We start from the raw sequence: 18,984 nt of genomic DNA, 5'->3' as shown, positions 1-18,984 counted from the left end.
GGAGGGATGATAGACATTGTGAAACAAAAGGAAAATGCTCAAAAGTGAAGAGCAACTGGGGTGAGGGAAAAGAGAAAAAAAGGGGAAATTATGTATGTATGTATATACAGGACAGTTAACATAATTGTACTACTGACTTCTATCACTTTACTGAAAGGAACAGTTAATGGTTACTTATTTGGTCAATCTTGCATGTCTCTATTTGTTTTCCTGAGAAACCACTTCGAAGATATCAATACGTAATACAACAACCATTGTTAATTTCTTACCACTTTGTCTGTAACTCTGTACTGCTTGTATTGTTTTTATGCTATTTTGGAAATGGATGTCTGTTAATATGTTTTCCTTCTTTTATTTTTAAAATAAATTTTTAAAAAAGAAAATAAAAAATGAAGCCAGAGGTTTTTTTTTTAATTTTTATTAGTACGTTTGCAGTAAATAATGATTACATTCATTATGCAGAGTTGGTACATGTACATAACACATCTCAATTCTTTTTAAGTGCTCTTTCCTTCCTCTCCTCAGCTCCTCCATCTGTTGGTCCCCTTCCCATATGCCAAAGTGTTAAGTTTTTTGAGTTCTTTATATATATTCTAATCCTCTGCTAGAACAGTAGCTGGTAAAGATTCTCTCCCATTCTGTAGACTCTCTTCACTCTGTTGTTTCTCTTGCCATGCATCCCACATTCTATCTGATGTAGTCCATTTGGTGATTCTTCCTAGTATTTCCTGTCCTACCAGAGACCTATTCAGAATGTCTTTGCCTGTATGTTTTCTTCTAGCAAGTTCAATGTTTCAGGTGTTACACCTAGAGAGGGAGCTACTTTCAATCTTCTTTATATGGATATCCAGTTTTCCTACCAACATTTGTTAAAGAGGCTACTTTCTCTCCATTTTGGGTCCTCATGAAGAGTCAGACAGCTGAAGTGTGTGTGTTTGCTTCTGTGTTCTCCATTATATTCCACTGGTCTACATGTTCGTCTATTTTTGTGTCAATACTATGCTGTTTTGGTTACTATGGCTCCTTGAGCACAATCTGAAATCAGTTATTATGTATGGTGATGCCTCTAACCTTGCTCTCTTAAATTGCTTTAGCTATTCTGAGTCGTGTTTCTATATCAATTTTAGGATTATTTTCTCTATTTCTGTGACTGATGCATCAGAATTTTGATAGGATTTCAATGAATCTGTAGACTATTTTTGTAACATGGTCATTTTAACAACATTAATTCTGTTAATCTATGAACATGGGATCTACTGTCTCATTCAATTTTTCTTCAGTGATCCAAACTTCTCATTGTGGAGATCTTTAACTTCATTGGCTGAGTTGATTCCTGGTTTATTTGTTTATTTTCTTTTCTCTTTTTGGAAGTTACTGTGATTGGAATTGTTCTCCTGATTTTTTTTCTCAATTAATTCATTACTGGTTATAGAAAAGCTCTTGATTTTTAAATGCTGATTTTTGTATCCTGGAAAAATGTTAATATAGAACAGTATCCTATTTTTTACTTTAGTTTTCCATAGCATTTGAAATTTTAGTAATGATCTCTAATTTTAAGACAAACTGAGGTATGTTTTATTTCATATTCTTAATATAACAAATAGGAAGTTTTATCAAAACTGATTATCTCTGTGCCAGCTTATTTAATAAGAGAATAAGAGACATAAATAAGCTTATTTATGTCTCTGAAACAATAATGAATAAATATACATTTCTTTTCACCAGAAGGGATGATAAACACTGAACTTGCTAGAAGAAAACATACAGGCAAAGACATTCTGAACAGGTCTCTGGTAGGACAGGAAATATTTAAAATTTACTTCATTACCAATTTCTAAATCAGATTCCTTTATTTTCACATAGATTGAGAATCATCTCGGGTCTTAAAAGTTCTAAATATAAAATTCCAGATTTAATTAAATCTTGAATATAAAGGTTTAGAGTTAACTGGAAACCAACACTTTTATAACAAATCCTAATACTCTTTTCCTACCTCAGGTTTCAAGAGTGAGGTGGCAACAAGTAAGGTTGTAAGACCAGTGACAGCATCCGATTTGTTGGCTCTTATCTTTCTACTGTTTCACTGCCTACTCAGTAACACACTTATAACATACCATAGTTTGAATGTCTACTCACTGTGGTGTGGTGGGAGATATTGCCAACAATGCTGAGGTTCTTCAGCAGTTGAGGAGAGCCACTATATTGCCCAGAGATCTGCTTCCTAACTTCAGCTGCCACAGTTCTATAACAAAAGAAGCAAACACATTATCTACACTTAAAAAAAAATCTATAAATAACCATATTTAAAATGGAAGGAATTTAATTATATTAAAGTTTCATTTTGGGCTGGGGATTTAGCTCAGCGGCAAAAGCGCCTGCCTGGCAAGCACAAGGTCGTGAGTTCGGTTCCCGGTACCGGAGAAAAACCAAAAAAATAAAAAATAAAAAAAAATAAAGTTTCATTTTTTAAAAAAGTATCAGTATATTAGTAAGGCTATAAATTCATATATTAGTTCAAGAAATACTTTTCTAGCTTGTAATTACATTAATACATATCTATAATGCTGGTACAGGGTAAAAAAGTTACAGCCAATTTATACAAGGCTTTTCTTAACATAGTATTGTAGGAAACACACTTTGTCTAAGATAAAGCTAGAAGCTGTAAAAAGATCTATATATTAATATATGTATATTTTAAAGATATAAAATTCCAAAATATTTTATAAACAAATCAACATATGTACAATAAGAGGGAAAAAAACACTCTCCTTTCTAATATTACTAGCTCCTCATTCATGCCCCAGGAAGCTTCCTCTACTTAATAAAAAATGCCCTTGTACCCCAGCACTAATCGCTTTACATAATTTGAACTCTCATTTACCTCTCTAGCCTTTTCATGTCCTTTTCCAAATTCCTACAAATGAACACAAACTGCTCCCTAGAATGCTGTTTCCCTCCCATACTGACCAACCCAATCTTAACTAGTTTTAAAGGTAAAAACTCAACTGCCAACATTTTCATGCAAACTTCCTGGCTTATCATAGCCAAAAATTTTACCACACTTCTTTAAAAACTTAGAACATTTATCAAATCTAGCTTGCACTCTCCTCCTCCCTATTTATTTTTTTGCATTTTCCTGTGTGCTTTATAGATTGTTTACATCCTGCAAATATAAATATACACTACTTCTGACCTTATAAATTGAGTAACCACAAAGGCATTACCATAACTTAACAGATAAATCTTTAACTGAAAAATCAGTCACAGTTCAAATTAAATTTCAATTAAGAGTGCAGAAGTCCCAAGATTTCGAAGTAGTTGTTGACCTGGAGGGGTATACTTGTATTCTTAAATAAACTTAAGTAAGCAGCATTTCTAAACAAAAAATATTTTAGACATTCAAATGGATTTACAGCTCATTAATCTCTATATATCTCATATTCCACAAAACAATAAACCAAAATATTCAGTAAGCCATAAATTCTACAACTGCATAACTTTGCACATTATATCAGTAATTTCTGTTAAACAGGTATTAACTCACAAATACAAATTAAAGGCCACTATCTGTAGAATTTGTGGTTATATTCCTCATGTCAATAACCTCCACCCTATGATGATCAAGTAACCACATCTCTTTGTATAAAATCCATCTTCTGTTACAATACAGATCTAAAGGCCTGATTTCTCAACCAGCTTGACGACAGTTCTGTTTTGAACTGTTCTTAAGTTAATGGTTGAATTCAAAGTCCTAAACATCTCCATCCCCACTAGAATTCCTAGCTGAGCTTCAAAACATCTCATTTCTCAAAAATTATCCAGACTCAATATAATCTTCCCCTACTTCCTCTCTTCAATACTTTTCCTTCCCTCACTTTCAATCATTCCACACACATTTACTGCCCATTATCATGAGCTGACTATATAATAGGAATTTTTGGTTCAACAGTAGAAGACTCTGTAAGATTCAAGTTACTGAATTAGCTCAACACTTTTTTACAGGTGACTTGAGATAATTTAGATTATGTTTTAAAAGGTTAAATCATTATTCTTCCCCCCCCCCTCTTTTTTTTGAGAGAGGGTCTTGGTATGTAGTATTGGCTGGCCTTGAATTCAGTATATATTCCACACTTGCCTCCAACTCATGGCAATCTTCCTGCCACAGGTGTATGCCACCATGCCCATCCCCACCATTCATAACTGACAAAACTTCAAAATGTGAAGCTGTCCTGCAATGAGTGAAGGGGTAAACAAACATGCATGTATGGTATATCCATATACTGAAATATTATTCAGTGATTTTAAAAAAAGCTAAACAAACCATGTAAAACTATTGCCAAGTGAAGAAGCAAATCTGAAAAGGTTATATACTAAATGATTCCAACTATATGACATATAGTACTGGGAAAGGGAAAACTATAGAGAGTAAGATTAGTGTTTGTCCACGATTAGAGGAGAAGACAGAAGCAACGAATACATAGAATACAGCAGTGAAATTATTCTGTATAATAATGAAATGGTGGTGATATGCCATTATCAAAACCTATAAAATGCTCCACAAACACAGTGAACCCTAATGTAATCTATGGGCTTTAGTTAGCAACAATGTACATGAATATTAGTCCATCAATCAGAAAAAATGTACCACACGAATGCAAGATGTTAATTCACAGGAGAAGAGGTATTTTGGAATTGTCAGTTGCCACTTATTTTTCTGTAAACCTAAATCTGCTCACCAAAAAAGCCTACTGAACACACACACACACAAACACACACACACACAGAGTGTTAACGGGAACAGACGTGGGAGGAAGAGAAGAGCATCAAGAAAACAATTATAAGAGCTGAAAGCGGGGTAGGGAATAAAATCTTTGAGGGCAGACTGAGAAGCAAAGGGAAAATTCTTTAAAACCTCTTTGTGAAAAGACAGGGACATTCTACTCAGTTGAGGGCTCTGTTAAGCCTCTTAATGAATTGTATTTAATGTGAGTATTCATTATTATGTCTAGCACTATGTTTTTTTGGCAGGGGCGGAAAACAGGGTCTCACTACGTAGTTCAGGCTGGCCTTGAACTGACTATGATAGCCCAGGCTGGCCTCAAACTCATGCAATCCTCCTGCCTCAGCCTCCCAAGTGCTGGGATTACAGTTATGTGCCACCATATCTGGTTCATTATTATGTTTAATTTAAAGTCCTCACACACTCTGATCCTTTTGTCAAAACTGAGATAAGCAAAACCCTTTAAAATGAGAGAAACCTAAAACAAATGTTCTATGTCTATGTCAACGCTACTCAACTCCGTCTACCAATCTCAGCACTAACACAAGTGTTTCTGTGGCCAAACTGTGAAGAGCAAACTGCTGTAGTTCACAGTTCATCAAATTCATTAATTACTAAGATATAACATTATAAATGGCTAAGAGAGAAAAACCCTGCCAGTCAGCCATCACACCACCAATTAACTGTTTATTCCAGATGTTAAAATGAGAAGCTAAATGAAATAGTTACTTCAAAAAGAGATTCTTTGTTTAGATAATCCTCATTACAAATATCTTCTACAGGACATAATGTCCCAAAAGAGCTCTCAATAGGGATAATATGAAAATAAGGTATAAAAATGCAACAAGAACCTTTTACAAACTGAGCTACAACAGCAATAAAAACACCTGCAACCCGAACAAGAGATGTGTTTACACTGACATCTCTGACAACCTGTGAAAGACTTTATGAAAAGGCAATGAGGAAATCTTCTAAAACCAAAGATCTCTTAACCACACCATGATCCAAAGGATGCAATTAAGAAATACAAATGAATTTAAATCGTGATATTAATTGTAAGCCTTTGTCATGAATTACTTCTTCTGAACAGTTTTCTTAATCCTAGTGACTGTTCACAGAATAAAGCCAAACAAGTAATTTTTTTACTTCTAAAATGCTTTAAACTGCAAAGTAGAAAAAACAGGTCAAAATCCTGCAGTTACTTATGCTACTAATTACGATATCAAAACACCTTCCCTCCACAAGAAAACATCCATTTATGTTTCTATCAAGTCTCCATATAAGCTCAATTTGGAAGAAGGACCAATAAAAAAATACAAAATCAAAACTGTGATTTAAGGGAGAAATCTTTAAAACAGAATACATAAAAAGAATATGCACATGCCATTAAAAATTTAAAGCTCCACAAAAAGGAAACTAAAATCAGAAAGATAAAAGCAAAAGGAAAATCTTTTTTCCATTTCCAATCCCTAGTCCTATTCCTCAAATATATCACTTAATATTTTCCAGGATATGCCTCAAGAGAAAGGTATTTATATATCAGCATGCACATAAGAAATCCTTATTTTATAGTACAGCAAGCTTTCCTTGATACCTTATGTTATACACTTTACAACCGTCTTGCAAATCTTTCCATATCACCACACATAGTCATAATACTAGAATAAATCCAGTGATTCATGCCTATAATCTCAGCCACAGGGAGCCACTAGAGGAGCTCAAGTTCAAGGCCATTCTAGGCAACTGAGCAAAACCCTGTCTCAAACTAAAACAATAAGGGCTGGGATGTAGGTCAGTGGTAGAGTGCTTGCCTAGCACAGGCAAGAGTTCAATCTCCAGTACTGCAAAAATAGTAACAGCTACATTTGACAAGCACTCACAATGTGCCATACTCTGTACAAAGTACTGCCACACCTAACTTAATCTTGAGAAAAACTCTACGAAGTAGGTACTATGCAACCAGAGCCCCAAGCCCCTGCTACAAACAGTACTGGTCAGTGGTCTGTTAGGAACTGGGCACACTGCAGGACATGTACAGTATGTAACTGAAGCTTCCTCTGTAACAACAGCCACTGACATCACACCTGAGCTCCACCTCCCTTCAAGTAAGAACCCTACTGTGAACTGCACATTTGAGAAATCTAAAAGGAGCTAGGTCACAATTCTTAAGAAAATCTAATGCCTGATGACCTCAGGTAGAGCTGAGGCAATGATGCCAGAGCTGGAGAAAATAATTATGCATCACAAACATAACACTAACTAAAAAGAGAAACTAACTCGCCAATTCCTGTAAAAACTGTCTTCCACAAAACTAGTCACTGCTGCCAAAAAAGTTGGGGACTGCTGCTATATATGGATGTTGAAGCTCCAAGAAGTTATTATGGTCACATAACTGAGGAACAAAGCCAAGATCTGGAATGCAGAGACTGCATGCTTCTTCACTATTCTTTTATCTGCAATAGAGTCCATGCCGTGGATAAACTGGAACATACTCAGCCAGTGTCTATTGTTGAACAGTAAGGCTATTCTAGGTTATGCAAAGATTATCCCTAGAATGCAAACTCCACAAGGGCAGGGATTTTGTCTGAATGGAGAATTACAAGCCATTTTTATCTTTTTTTATTGGGGCGGGGCCCTTCCCTGTTTCCAAATCTGCAACAACACACTTTTGTTTGTTTGTTTGAGATAAGAGTCTCACTCTGTAGCTTAGACTGGCCTTGAACTCACTGTGTACCGCAAGCTGGCCTAGAACCTGCGGTGATCCTCCTGCCTCAGCTTTCTGAGTGCTGGGATTACAGGCATACAACACTACAACACCTGGCTAAAACATACTATTTTGTACTGAGAAAAAAACAAGTATTTTTAGATAAATTTCAAAAGTGAATTAACTTGCCTAATCCTACTAAAGGTAGAAGCAGAATTTGAACTCCTAAGGACTCTTTCCATAGGAGCAAATTTCCAAAGACACAAGGTTCTAGCTATACTTTATGTAAATGACTTCTCCGTTTTCCAAAACCCTGCTTACAAGGTCAATTAAAGATACCCAGTGAAGGGGCTGGGGATTTAGCTCAGCGGCAAAAGCGCCTGCCTGGCAAGCGCAAGGTCGTGAGTTCGGTTCCCGGTACCGGAGAAAAACCAAAAAAAAATAAAAAATAAAAAAATAAAAAAATAAAGATACCCAGTGAAGGGGCTGGGGATTTAGCTCAGCGGCAAAGCGCCTGCCTGGCAAGCGCAAGGTCATGAATTCGGTTCCTGGTACCGGAGAAAAACCAAAAAAAAAAGATACCCAGTGAAATATGCCTACTGTATATACTAACATATTAATAGGAACATTATAGGGACTACCACCTCTGTTACAATGTTTCCTATCTTTTGATAGGAAAGATTACATAATACGTATTAGTCTGAATAGATTACGTAATAGTCTGAATGCTCTCCTCCTTAGATTAGGAAAACACAAGGATGTCTTCTCTTACTTATCTTTTGATAAGTGGCTAAATAAAACTCTGACTTGAGGCATTATTTTTATGTCACTTGTAAGTTGGCCTACTTAAAGTCTTTAGGAACATAGAGGACCAACCAGAAAAATCACTGAAGGCTAAAAAAAACTAAAAGGTTATATGGATGGGTATGTGAAATAGAAGAACAAAAATAAGTTCTACATAGTACATATAACGTTTAAACATAACTCCTTTTCTGAGGGGTATAAAAAAAGATGTCATGTCTTGTGTAGCCCACCTGACACTATTTTAGGATAACATTTAAGTCAAGAGTTATAAAGTGCTGTCTTAAGGAGTCTTGGATGCCTCTAACACAATGATCAACAGCATTTCACTATTTCCAAATTCCTCAGCTGACAAATGGTAATGATATCATTCCTTACTTCGTGACACATAATAAATTTTAACTATAAGGGTAAAAATCTCAAAAATGCAGCATCTGTGAATATTAACAATGACCCAAAATTAGTAACTAAAAACTAAACCTTCTACTGTAAAATTAATCCACCTTGAGACCATAACGTTATGTGAAATAAATCAGACACATAAGCTTAAATATGGCATGGCTTCTCTTGTATGAGAACACTGAAGTATAAATAAATTAAAAAACAAAATAAAAGACAGATAATAGGGGCTGGGGATTTAGCTCAGCGGCACAGGGCCTGCCTGGCAAGCACAAGGTCATGACTTCGATTCTCGGTACCGGAAAAAAAAAACAAAAAAAAAGACAGATAATAGAAAACAGGGAGCAAATGGAAAGGGACCAAAAATTGAAGGAGAGAGGATGGAAGGCAGGGAAAGAGGATAAAAAAAAACCTTAAATTATACATATAGTTTATATATACGTGTGTGTGTGTATATATACATATATAAAAACTCCACACAATAAATCATGTAATGTAATTGTGCACTACAAATATGTACTAATAAAAATTAAAATTTTTAAAAATTAATCCTCCCCAAAGAGAATTTTATGTTGTTTTACCCTAACTCATAAAAATAAAGACAGAATCTTATTACCCATACACATAAATTGTATGCTAGTGTAAACTATATATGATTAGTTCCTAAGTCGTGTTTACTTTCATTCTTAAAGGTCTGTCAAATCTCTGTCCTCTCCTTCCCTATCTTAGAGCACCTTCCTACAATGCTAACAGTCTGAATGCTCTCCTCCCTACATTAGGAAAGCACAAGGATGTCTGCTCTCATTTCTAGTCAACAGGTACTGGGGGCTCCAGCCAGTGAAATGGAGGAAAAAAGAAAGAAATTACAGGCATTAAGATTAAAAAGGAAGAAACAAAACTGTCTTTACTCATAGACACTTAGCCTATGTACAAAAGGTCAAAGGAGCTCACAAAAAACTAACAGAATAAACAGGTTCAGCAAGGCCAGAAGATGTAAGTTTAATATTCAAAAATCAATAGTATTTAAATATACTAGTAACAGATCAATTTTTTAAAGTGAATTTATGAAACTAGCAAAAATATTTAGAAATAAATTTAACAAAATAAGTCCAAGACCTAAATACTGAATACTTGAAAATCTTGCTGAGAGAAGTTAAGTAAGATCCAAATAAATGTGTCAACACTCCATTTTCCATAGGCCAAAAGATTCAGTATCCTTCAGAGGGCAATTCTCCCCAAACTGCTCTACAGATTCAAGGCAAACTTTCCTAAAATTCCAAAAGGACTATGGCAGAACCTAGCAAACTTTATAATGATATTGATCCTAAAACATTTTTGGGAATACAAAAAAATCCAGAATAGTCAAAACAATTCCAAAATAAAAGAGCTGGAGGACTCATACTTCATGGATTTCAAAACGTGCTATAAGGCAACAGTAATCAGATCAGTGTGGTATGAAAATACACATATGAATCAAGGAAACAAAATTCAATTTCAAGAAATACACTCCTACATTTTATGGTCAATTGATTTTTTTCATTTTTAAAAAACTGTGTATATATATTGTGCAAGGATCAAATCAGGGTAATTATGATTTCCATCTCCTTAAACATTTATCACTTCCTTGTGCTGAGAACCTTTGTACTCCTCTAATTCTTTATAAAACATATAATGAACGGTGAACTACAGTCACCATGCTGCACTGTAGAAAATTCAAACTTATTCCTCAATGTAAACGTACTATGGTGCCCATTATCCAACCTACTTCTACAACTCTTCTTTACCCTTCCTAATCACTAGTGACTACTAGTCTCCATTTCCATAAATTCAACTTTTCCAGCTTCCACATGAGCCAGAACATGTACTATTTGTCTTTCTGTGCCTGCTTATCTCACTTGTAATGACCTCCAGTTTCATCCACATTGCTATGATAGTATTTCATCCTCTTTTAAGACTAATACTCCATCGTGTGTATATACATTTTCTTTATCCATTCATTGGTTGATTTATCTGCTCAACTGATTTTGTATCTTAGCTCTTGTGCACAGTGCTGCAGTAAATACAGGAATGCCCATATCTCTTTGACACATTTCTTTCATTTCCTTTAGATATTCACCCAGGAGTGAGATGGATCACAAGTATTTGGAAGAATCTTCACACTATTTTCTATTACAGTTGTATTAATTAACATTCCTACAAAACAGTGCAGAGTGGCATATCCTAGCACTCAAGAGGCTGAAGCAGGAGGATTGCTGTGAGTTTGAGGCCAGTCAGGCTACACAGTGAATTTAAGGCCAGCCTAGAATACATAGTGAGACCCTGTCTCAAAAATAAAACAACAGGGGGCTGGGGATTTAGCTCAGTAGCACAGCACCTGCCTGGCAAGCACAAGGTTGTGAGTTCAATTCCCAGCACCGGAAAAAAAACCAAAACAAAGAAAAAAACCACAGTGTATGAGTGCCCCCTTTTCCACATTCTCATCCACATTAGTTATTTCTTGTCTTGCTGACAACAGCCAGTCAAACTAGGGTGAGATATGGTCAACTGTTCATGACAAAGGTGCCAATGCAACTCAATGGGCCAAAGACAGTATTTTCAGCACAGTGATGGCAACAACTCAATACCCACATGCAAAAGATATACAGACCCTTACCTGACTCCATGCACAAAAATTAACACATAATGGATCGTACACCTAAAAGAAATAACTAAAACTAAAATTTTAGAAGAAAATCTTACAACCATGGATTAAAGTAGTATCTTAGCTGTAACACCAAAATTGTGATGAACGGAAGAAAAATACTGAATCAGGCATGGTGGTACACGCTTGTAATCTCAGTTCTTAGGAGTTTGAGGCAGGAAGATCACAAGTTCGAGTCAGCCTGGGCTACTTGATGAAAGGCTGTCTCAAAATAAAACATAAAAAGAAGACTGAGGATGGAGTCAGTGGCAGAGTGCACGCTTTTTTCCAGACACCCATCTGCTGAACTCAGAAACTATTCCTCTGTCCAGACATACGCTGTGTGGCTGAGTACTCTACCAAACATCTCTCTCCAGCTCTGTGACACAGCGGCCACAAGATGCCACCTTACACGGTTTCCCATCTTTCTCTGCCTCACCTTCCTTTTCTCTCATGCCTGATGCCCTGGGAATGTAATTCTCAAATCAATTGTTAATCTTGATCTCATGCTCTGTTTCCTAGGGGACCCACAGGGAAAGAGTATCTACAAAAAAACCCTCAGCAATCATTAGGACTAACAGGAAAACACAGAATGCTTTCCCTTTAAGATCATAAGCGAAACAAGAATGCTTAATATTAATACAATGTTTAACAAAAATAGTAAAAATCTCCACAGTAAAGTAAGAGTATGTTAGCTTCCTGTCACTGTAACAGAATACCTGAGATCATCAACCTAGGAAGAGATCAGCTTGATTCTGGCTCGGTTTTGGCAGCACCAGCTAATGACTGGTTGGCCAATGGTTTGGGCCTGTGGGGAGGGAGCACATCACGGCAGGCGCAGGTGGCAGCACAAAACTGCTCACCTCCTAGCCAGGAAGCAAGAGGCAGCAAGGAAGAGGCTAGAGTTCCACAGTCCCCTTCCAGGTCAAGGCTCCCATAACCTGAAGGCCTCCCGGTAGGCTCTACCTCTAGAAGGTTTGGCCATTCCCACAAGCACCACCCTGCAGATCAGGCCTTTAACACAGAGGCCTTGGGAAGAGAGTCACGATCCAAGCCACGGCAAAAAGTCTGAAGACCAAGATACTAGCTGCTAGAGTTAGAAAGGAAGAAACACAACTTCACGATGCCCAAAAGATACAGGTGTTCTAATCAAAGGAACCTACAAATAGGTTATAAAATTATGTTTAGCAAGCCGGGCATGGTGGTGCACGCCTGTAATCCCAGCACTCGGGAGACTGAGGCAGGAGGATTGTTGTGAGTTCGAGACCAGCCTGGGCTGGAAAGTGAGCTCAAGACCAACCTGAACTGCACAGCAAGACCCTGTCTCAAAAAGACAAAAATATATAAGTAAAATAAAATTTTGTTTAGGAAAGTATAGCTGGATATAAAATTGTTACACCTAAGAATAAAACTAAACATATTCAAGAATATTATAGAGCAAACTATAAAGCTTCACTGTACAATATTTTAAAAGACCCAATTAGAGAAATACACCTTGGATCATTGATTGAAAACTCAATATTAAAAGGATATCATTTCTCTACCAAACTGATATATAGATTCAATACAATCCCAATCAAATTCTAATAGGTTTTGATTTTTGTAGGTTTTCTTTTTTATAATTTTTGGTGGATTTAAAAATTTACATGAAAAATCAAAGGGATAAGAGCAGTCGAGATACTTTTCTAAAGGGGGAGGGGGTTGGTGTACTAAATCCCAAAGCTGGCTATAATTAAGATCATTTGTGGGGGCTGGGGATTTAGCTCAGCAGCATAGCCCCTGCCTGGCAAGCACAAGGTCATGAGTTCGATTCCCGGTACCAGAAAAAAACCAAAACCAAAAAAAATAAAAAAAAAAAAAAAATCATTTGTAACAGGAGAAGAGATGCATAATCAGATCAATGGACCAAAATACTAGTTTAGAAAATAGTTTGACATTACCAAGTAAAATTGCTGATAAAATTAGTGTGATGTACAATAAAATACCTGTGATCCTGCAACTATACAGCCAAGTGTACCCTACAGCAGTGTTGGTGAACCTACAGCACATATGCCACAACCAGCTGTTTGTTATCACTGAAAGTTATCACTGAAAGTTCTTTTTTTTTTTTTTTTTTTGTCTTTTTGAGACAGGGTCTCACTATGCAGTTCAGGCTGGTCTTGAGCTCACTTTGTAGCCCAGGCTGGTCTCAAACTTGCAACTATCCTCGTGCCTCAGCCTCTTGAGTGCTGGGATTACAGGCGTGTGCCACCATGCCCAGTCTTAAAGTTCTAAAAGGTTTGCCATCACTGCCCTAGAGAAACTCATACATATGGGTACTAGCAACGTTGACAGGAATATTCTTCCTAATGGTCAAAAACTGGAAACAATTAAAATGTTCCTCTACTGCAGGACAGATAAATTGCAGTATATTCATACAGTGAAATACTATAAAGCAATGAAAATGAATAAACTTTCATTTCAATACTACGACTCAATATCACAAATATTTTGTTCACGGATGACAGCAAAGCATACAAACACACAACATTCCCTTCAAAATAGAGATGATACTGCTTATGAATGACTTTATGGGTGGTAACCCTAAGAAAAACAAAGAAATGATTATCCCAAAAGTCAGGGTAGGGGCTAGAGTCATCTGAAGAAGAGGCAAGACTTTAAAAAAAGAAACAACAGCAGAACAGTTGCAGAGTTGAAAACTAGCACAGCATTTGTGGCAGCTCCGGGAAAACACTGGACTGCTCCGAGGAGAGTGTAAACTACAGAATCCGTCAGCACAACCAAGACCAGGTTATAAGTTACACTAAACACCACTAGGGGGCTGGGGATTTCACTCAGTGGCAAAAGCACCTGCCTGGCAAGCGAAGGTCGTGAGTTAGATTCCTGGTACCAAAAGAAAAACAAAATAAAACAAATAAAAAAACCACCACAAGAGTCTGTGCTTCACACCCTTAAGAAAACGCTCTGGACTCTTGAAAAAAACAATGCTATGACAAAGCTGTGCCACAGGGAAACTCTGCACCACATCTGACCCGGAGCATGGAGAGGCCAGGCCAGCTTGACGCTGCTGCAGTCATCTGTCTACGGTGATGAAGTGTGAGCCAAGGTGACAGGGCAGCGCTCATTCAAGCGGCTCTTCTGTGTCCAGTACCCACAAGACTCTGCTGGTGCTAGAGATGAAAACCAAGACTCAGACCCGCCCTTAAAGAACCTCAAATAGCAGTATAAAAATAGGGCAAGTGGCCAGGAATAATGGCACATGCCTGTAATCCTAGCTACTCAAGTTTGAGGCAGCCTAGGCATCTTAGCAAGACTGTGCCTCAAAATTAAAAATAACTAAAATTAATTTTTAAAACAAGGAAATAAGTCTTTCCTTTGAAAATAAGACCTAGCCAGAAAAAAATCAGCCTGGAAAACTAGAGATCAAAACTTCATCATACTCTCTTGCTCAGTGGCTACTGGGTAAGGCACGTAAGGCAAAGATAGGCTGATTGGGGCTGGCATTTTTGATCTCTAATTTTCAAGGCTGATTATTTTCCAGCTGGGTCTTCTTTCTGGAGAAACACATTAGTTCAGCATTCCCTGGGTTCAATCCCTGGTACCAAAAAAAAAAGTGGGGCACATGAGCAATTAGGAGAAGAAAAGTAGCTCATGATATCAGTGATGAGGACAGGAAAAAAAAGGCAAAGGTTCTTAACTCTTAAGAGTTCTACAGTTCGGGTATATAAAAAGTAAACACATCCACATAACCCATGGGTTCACAAAGAGGACAGCAATCAGCACCTAGTCACTACTGCAGCACATACATAGGAGAAATGTAACCAGAAAAGAAAAAGAATCAACTGGGCAGCTAAAACACTACGGTTCGGCTTTATGATGAAATGAGTCTGCTTTATGATGAGATGAGTCTTACGGCTTAAAGAGAAGGTCCATAAAAAAAGAATGAAGATGTTTAAAAGAAAAAGGGAAAGTGTAGAAACCAAAGTTCTAAGGGAAGAGGCAAGGAATAGGTTTCAAAGTAAAATAAGTAAGCTTTAGGGACAAAAAACTTTTCCAGCTCAAGTAAAAGACAGTTAAATGACATATTGAGGCAGTGGTATGCTTAGGTTAAAATAAAAGACTTGTATTAGATTCAAACTTTTCAGTCAAAGATGAAGTACGGAAACAAAAGTAGTAAGAGAAATTATACGCAGTAAACCTCATCTAAAATAAGACATTAATAAAAGGTCAACTCTGAATTATTCTAGTCTCTTTCTAACAGTACTGTGCTTATGAACAAGAAATAGATTAGATATTAGCCTGAAGAATTAGTGAGATGTAGGCTGGGTTTGTAGCTCAGTGGTAGAGCCCTTGCCTAGCATGCACAGGACCCTGGGCTCAACTGCTCAGCATAACACACACACACACACACACACACACACACACACACAAGGAATTCATGAGAACAACAGAAGATCAGGGAAATGTATCTGCCCAAAGACACAAAATAGGCCACACTGAAGCAGTTAATAACACAGGGAAGAATGAAGTGAACAAGCAGATTGTGCAGTCTGAAAGACCAGATCTATGCAGCCAGTGTCACCAACAAACACAAGACTGAAAGCAACTGAGGTGTTAAATAAGCCTATCTCCAAGAATTCTTACTGATGTAATATTTTCCTCAGAAATAAAGATCTGACAAAAACCCTCCATTAAATTCTGCTTCTTAGAATGATACCAGCTGACAAATGAAAGACAATGAAAGCAATATAATTTCAGACTGTTTATTTATTTATTTTTTGTCTTTTTGAGCGATGGTCTCGCTATGCAATTCAGGCTGGCCTTGAGCTCACTTTGTAGCCCAGGCTGGCCTCAAACTCACAATGATCCTCCTGCCTCAGCTTCCTCAGTGCTGGGATTACAGGTGTGCGCCACCACACCCAGCTTGGACCGTTAATTAAGCAGCACTGTTCAAAAACCTAGATGTACCATGAAAAATGTGCTGTAGAAATCACAGTCAAATAAAAAGTATAATATCTAAAATCAGAAGACTAGGGTTTAATCTCAACTTACACAAATAATACCACCCTTTCTAGCCCTTAATTCTCCATCAAGAAAACGGCAGTAATAATAATAGCAAATTAAAAGAAGTGACAACAGCAGTTAGCTAAGGTTTTTCATGCTTTTCATGCTTTCATGCTAACATTTTAGCAGTTAGCTAATGTTCCATGTACAGATGTATTTCACATGTATTAACTCATCTAATATTTACATTAATTTTAGGGAGGGTTTTATCCCCACTTTTCTTATGAGAAAACAAAGACACAATTTAAGTCAGCTGCTCAGAATTTCAGCTATTATGTAGTATTGGTGAAATTCAGCCTGTGCATTCTGACCCTGGAGCTTATGTATATTTACTATATTCTCCTGCCTGTGGGGAAAATGTGCTTTAAGCATGCACACATGCTCATCCTCTTGCTGAATATCAAGTGGCAAGACACAATAATCCACAAAAAATCCTAAATCATTCATCTACAAATATTCAAATATATGGACCCACAAATATATGGACCTTGTCCTCAAAAATCAGAGTGAACAGATATGTAAGAAGCAATTACGTGATATGAACAAAATATACATGCTGCTTTCTCCGTGAGCAGAGGTAGGCAGTATGATGAGTGAGACATGAATAAAGAGCTTTCAGAAATCACCAAATCAGTCAAAAAGATAACAGCACTAAATGCAAAGGGCTTAAAAAACTGAGCCAGAAAAAGAGATCAATATAATTCTTTTTAAAGTAAAGCTTTCTGAACAGTCATGAAGCTTAAAAAAAAGATTTCAGACAGTAACAGGCTTTTCAGAGAGCAACAAATTTCATATATTTCACATCACAGAAAATTGTCTTTTCCAAGAAGTTTCCTTTTTTTTTCGGTGGTGCTGGCGATTGAACCCAGGGCTTTGTGCATGCAAGGCAAGAGCCCTACCACTGAGCCACATCCTCAGCCCTCTCTAAACCACATTCTAACTATAAAAAAGTTGCTATTTACTAAACACTCTTGATATACAAAACACTGTTGTACGCAATTTAGAGGTATTGACTTCTTTACTCCTCACAAGAACTCGAGGTTGCCGGGGATACAGCTCGGTGGTACAAGCGCCTGCCTGGCAACGAGGTAAGTCGTACTACTACCCTCACTTTTGGACAGGGAAATGAGGCAAAGTGGGGGAAAGCAACTCGCCAAAATTGACCCCAAGGGTAGCAGCGCCAGGCTGTCAAGCCGTTTACCTCCAGGGTTTGTGCTATGCTTCATCTAGTAGGAAACTGAGAAGCAAAACAAGAACTGATTCAGACAATTAATCAATTGTATTTGGTAATAGGAAGGAAAGTACTTTTATCCTTGTAAGTATTTAATAACTACTGTATCTGGAGCAGTTCTGTCCCTGTCTCACCCTCCAAGTTCAGTCTGCACGTTCTCCCTGGACAACCCTCAGCTCCCCTGGCTCCAATTACAATCTACTTGCTGCTGACGCCCAAATCTGAATCTCTAGCCCCGTCTCTGTTTGGGGCCTTAAATTTACTGCAGTAACCAAACAGATGATTTTTTTTCAAGTGGTTCCTAAGCCCCTCAAAATGAGCACGTGCAAAGCGGACTCATTTCCCTCCCAGCTCATTTCTCACTCTCAAACTCTGCCTGCCTCCTCACCTGCCTGCCTTACCTTCCACAGCCAACCATGTCCACTTCAAGTCTCCCAATCAGCGCAGAGCTCTGCCTTCATCTCATACCCTCCTAAGGCTATCTGCACGTGCACTTCGGTCTATCTCGCACAACTAATTATCCTTTTTCCTTTTTTCTTGTGGTTGGTCCCATCTGATGCCGAACTCCATCAGTGGAGAACACTGTATAGACTGCATCTGTCGTGTGGACTTAAATAGCACCATGTGTTCAGAGGTAAACTGGCTCCAGTAAAGGGAAATTAGTATCAAAAATGTGTCAATATATCACTTTAAAATGGCATTACCTCAGAAAACCCCGTTACTTTACAACAGAAGAAAAGCAGTAAGGTCCTATCCCAACTCTCTCCGTTCTACTAATTATTACAAGCGTTCGTGACAGCTAGGGTCACTTTATACAAATTAGGTGACACTACGGCTGGGTACTGCTATATCCCATTTTTAGGTAAGGGACCCAACAAAAGGGAATTTCAACAACTTGCTCAAGGCGCCAAGTTAGAAAACAACATAATTTAAGTTCAAACCATCGTTTAACATAGCCTTTGCTCTCTACTGGCTCTAAGAAGATGTTTTAAAAGTCAAAAAGAAACAAAGACACAAAGCTTTTATCAAAGAGATGTTAGTTTTAAACCAACAAGGTGTGAAAAGAGTGAAAACACTGCGGCGGGGGCGTCTACAAACCGAAAAGATTCATAACCACCGAAACACAGTCGCTTTAACACACATGTGTTTCATTTGAGTATTTTCCTTCTTAGGAGAGCACAACTGGAAGAAGCAGGGTTCAGCCGAGCCAGAACCGTCCTTTCACTCAAGCACCACCACATTCCGCCGCCCCTCCGCGAGCTCTGCCGCGGCGCGACGAGGGGCTCCCGCCCGCGCGCCCGACCAGCCCGGGGGGCTCGGCCCCC

The 18,984-nt window shown here is 37.7% G+C and overlaps 1 protein-coding gene across 1 annotated transcript in view; it reads right to left on the bottom strand.

Moving 5' to 3' along the window:
* Positions 1-18,984, bottom strand: part of Dock7 (dedicator of cytokinesis 7) — a 190,090-nt gene that overhangs the window by 168,490 nt on the left and 2,616 nt on the right. The window contains exon 4 of the mRNA XM_013514367.1: positions 2,137-2,250. Coding sequence (XP_013369821.1) covers positions 2,137-2,250 — 114 coding nt within the window. The remainder of the gene's footprint in view (positions 1-2,136; positions 2,251-18,984) is intronic.

Source organism: Chinchilla lanigera, unplaced genomic scaffold (assembly GCF_000276665.1).
Source record: "Chinchilla lanigera isolate Chin_1 unplaced genomic scaffold, ChiLan1.0 scaffold00022, whole genome shotgun sequence".
Classification (NCBI taxonomy): Eukaryota; Metazoa; Chordata; class Mammalia; order Rodentia; family Chinchillidae; genus Chinchilla; species Chinchilla lanigera.
The sequence above is the reverse complement of the archived record's forward strand: the minus strand, read 5'-3'. Positions and strand labels throughout refer to the sequence as shown.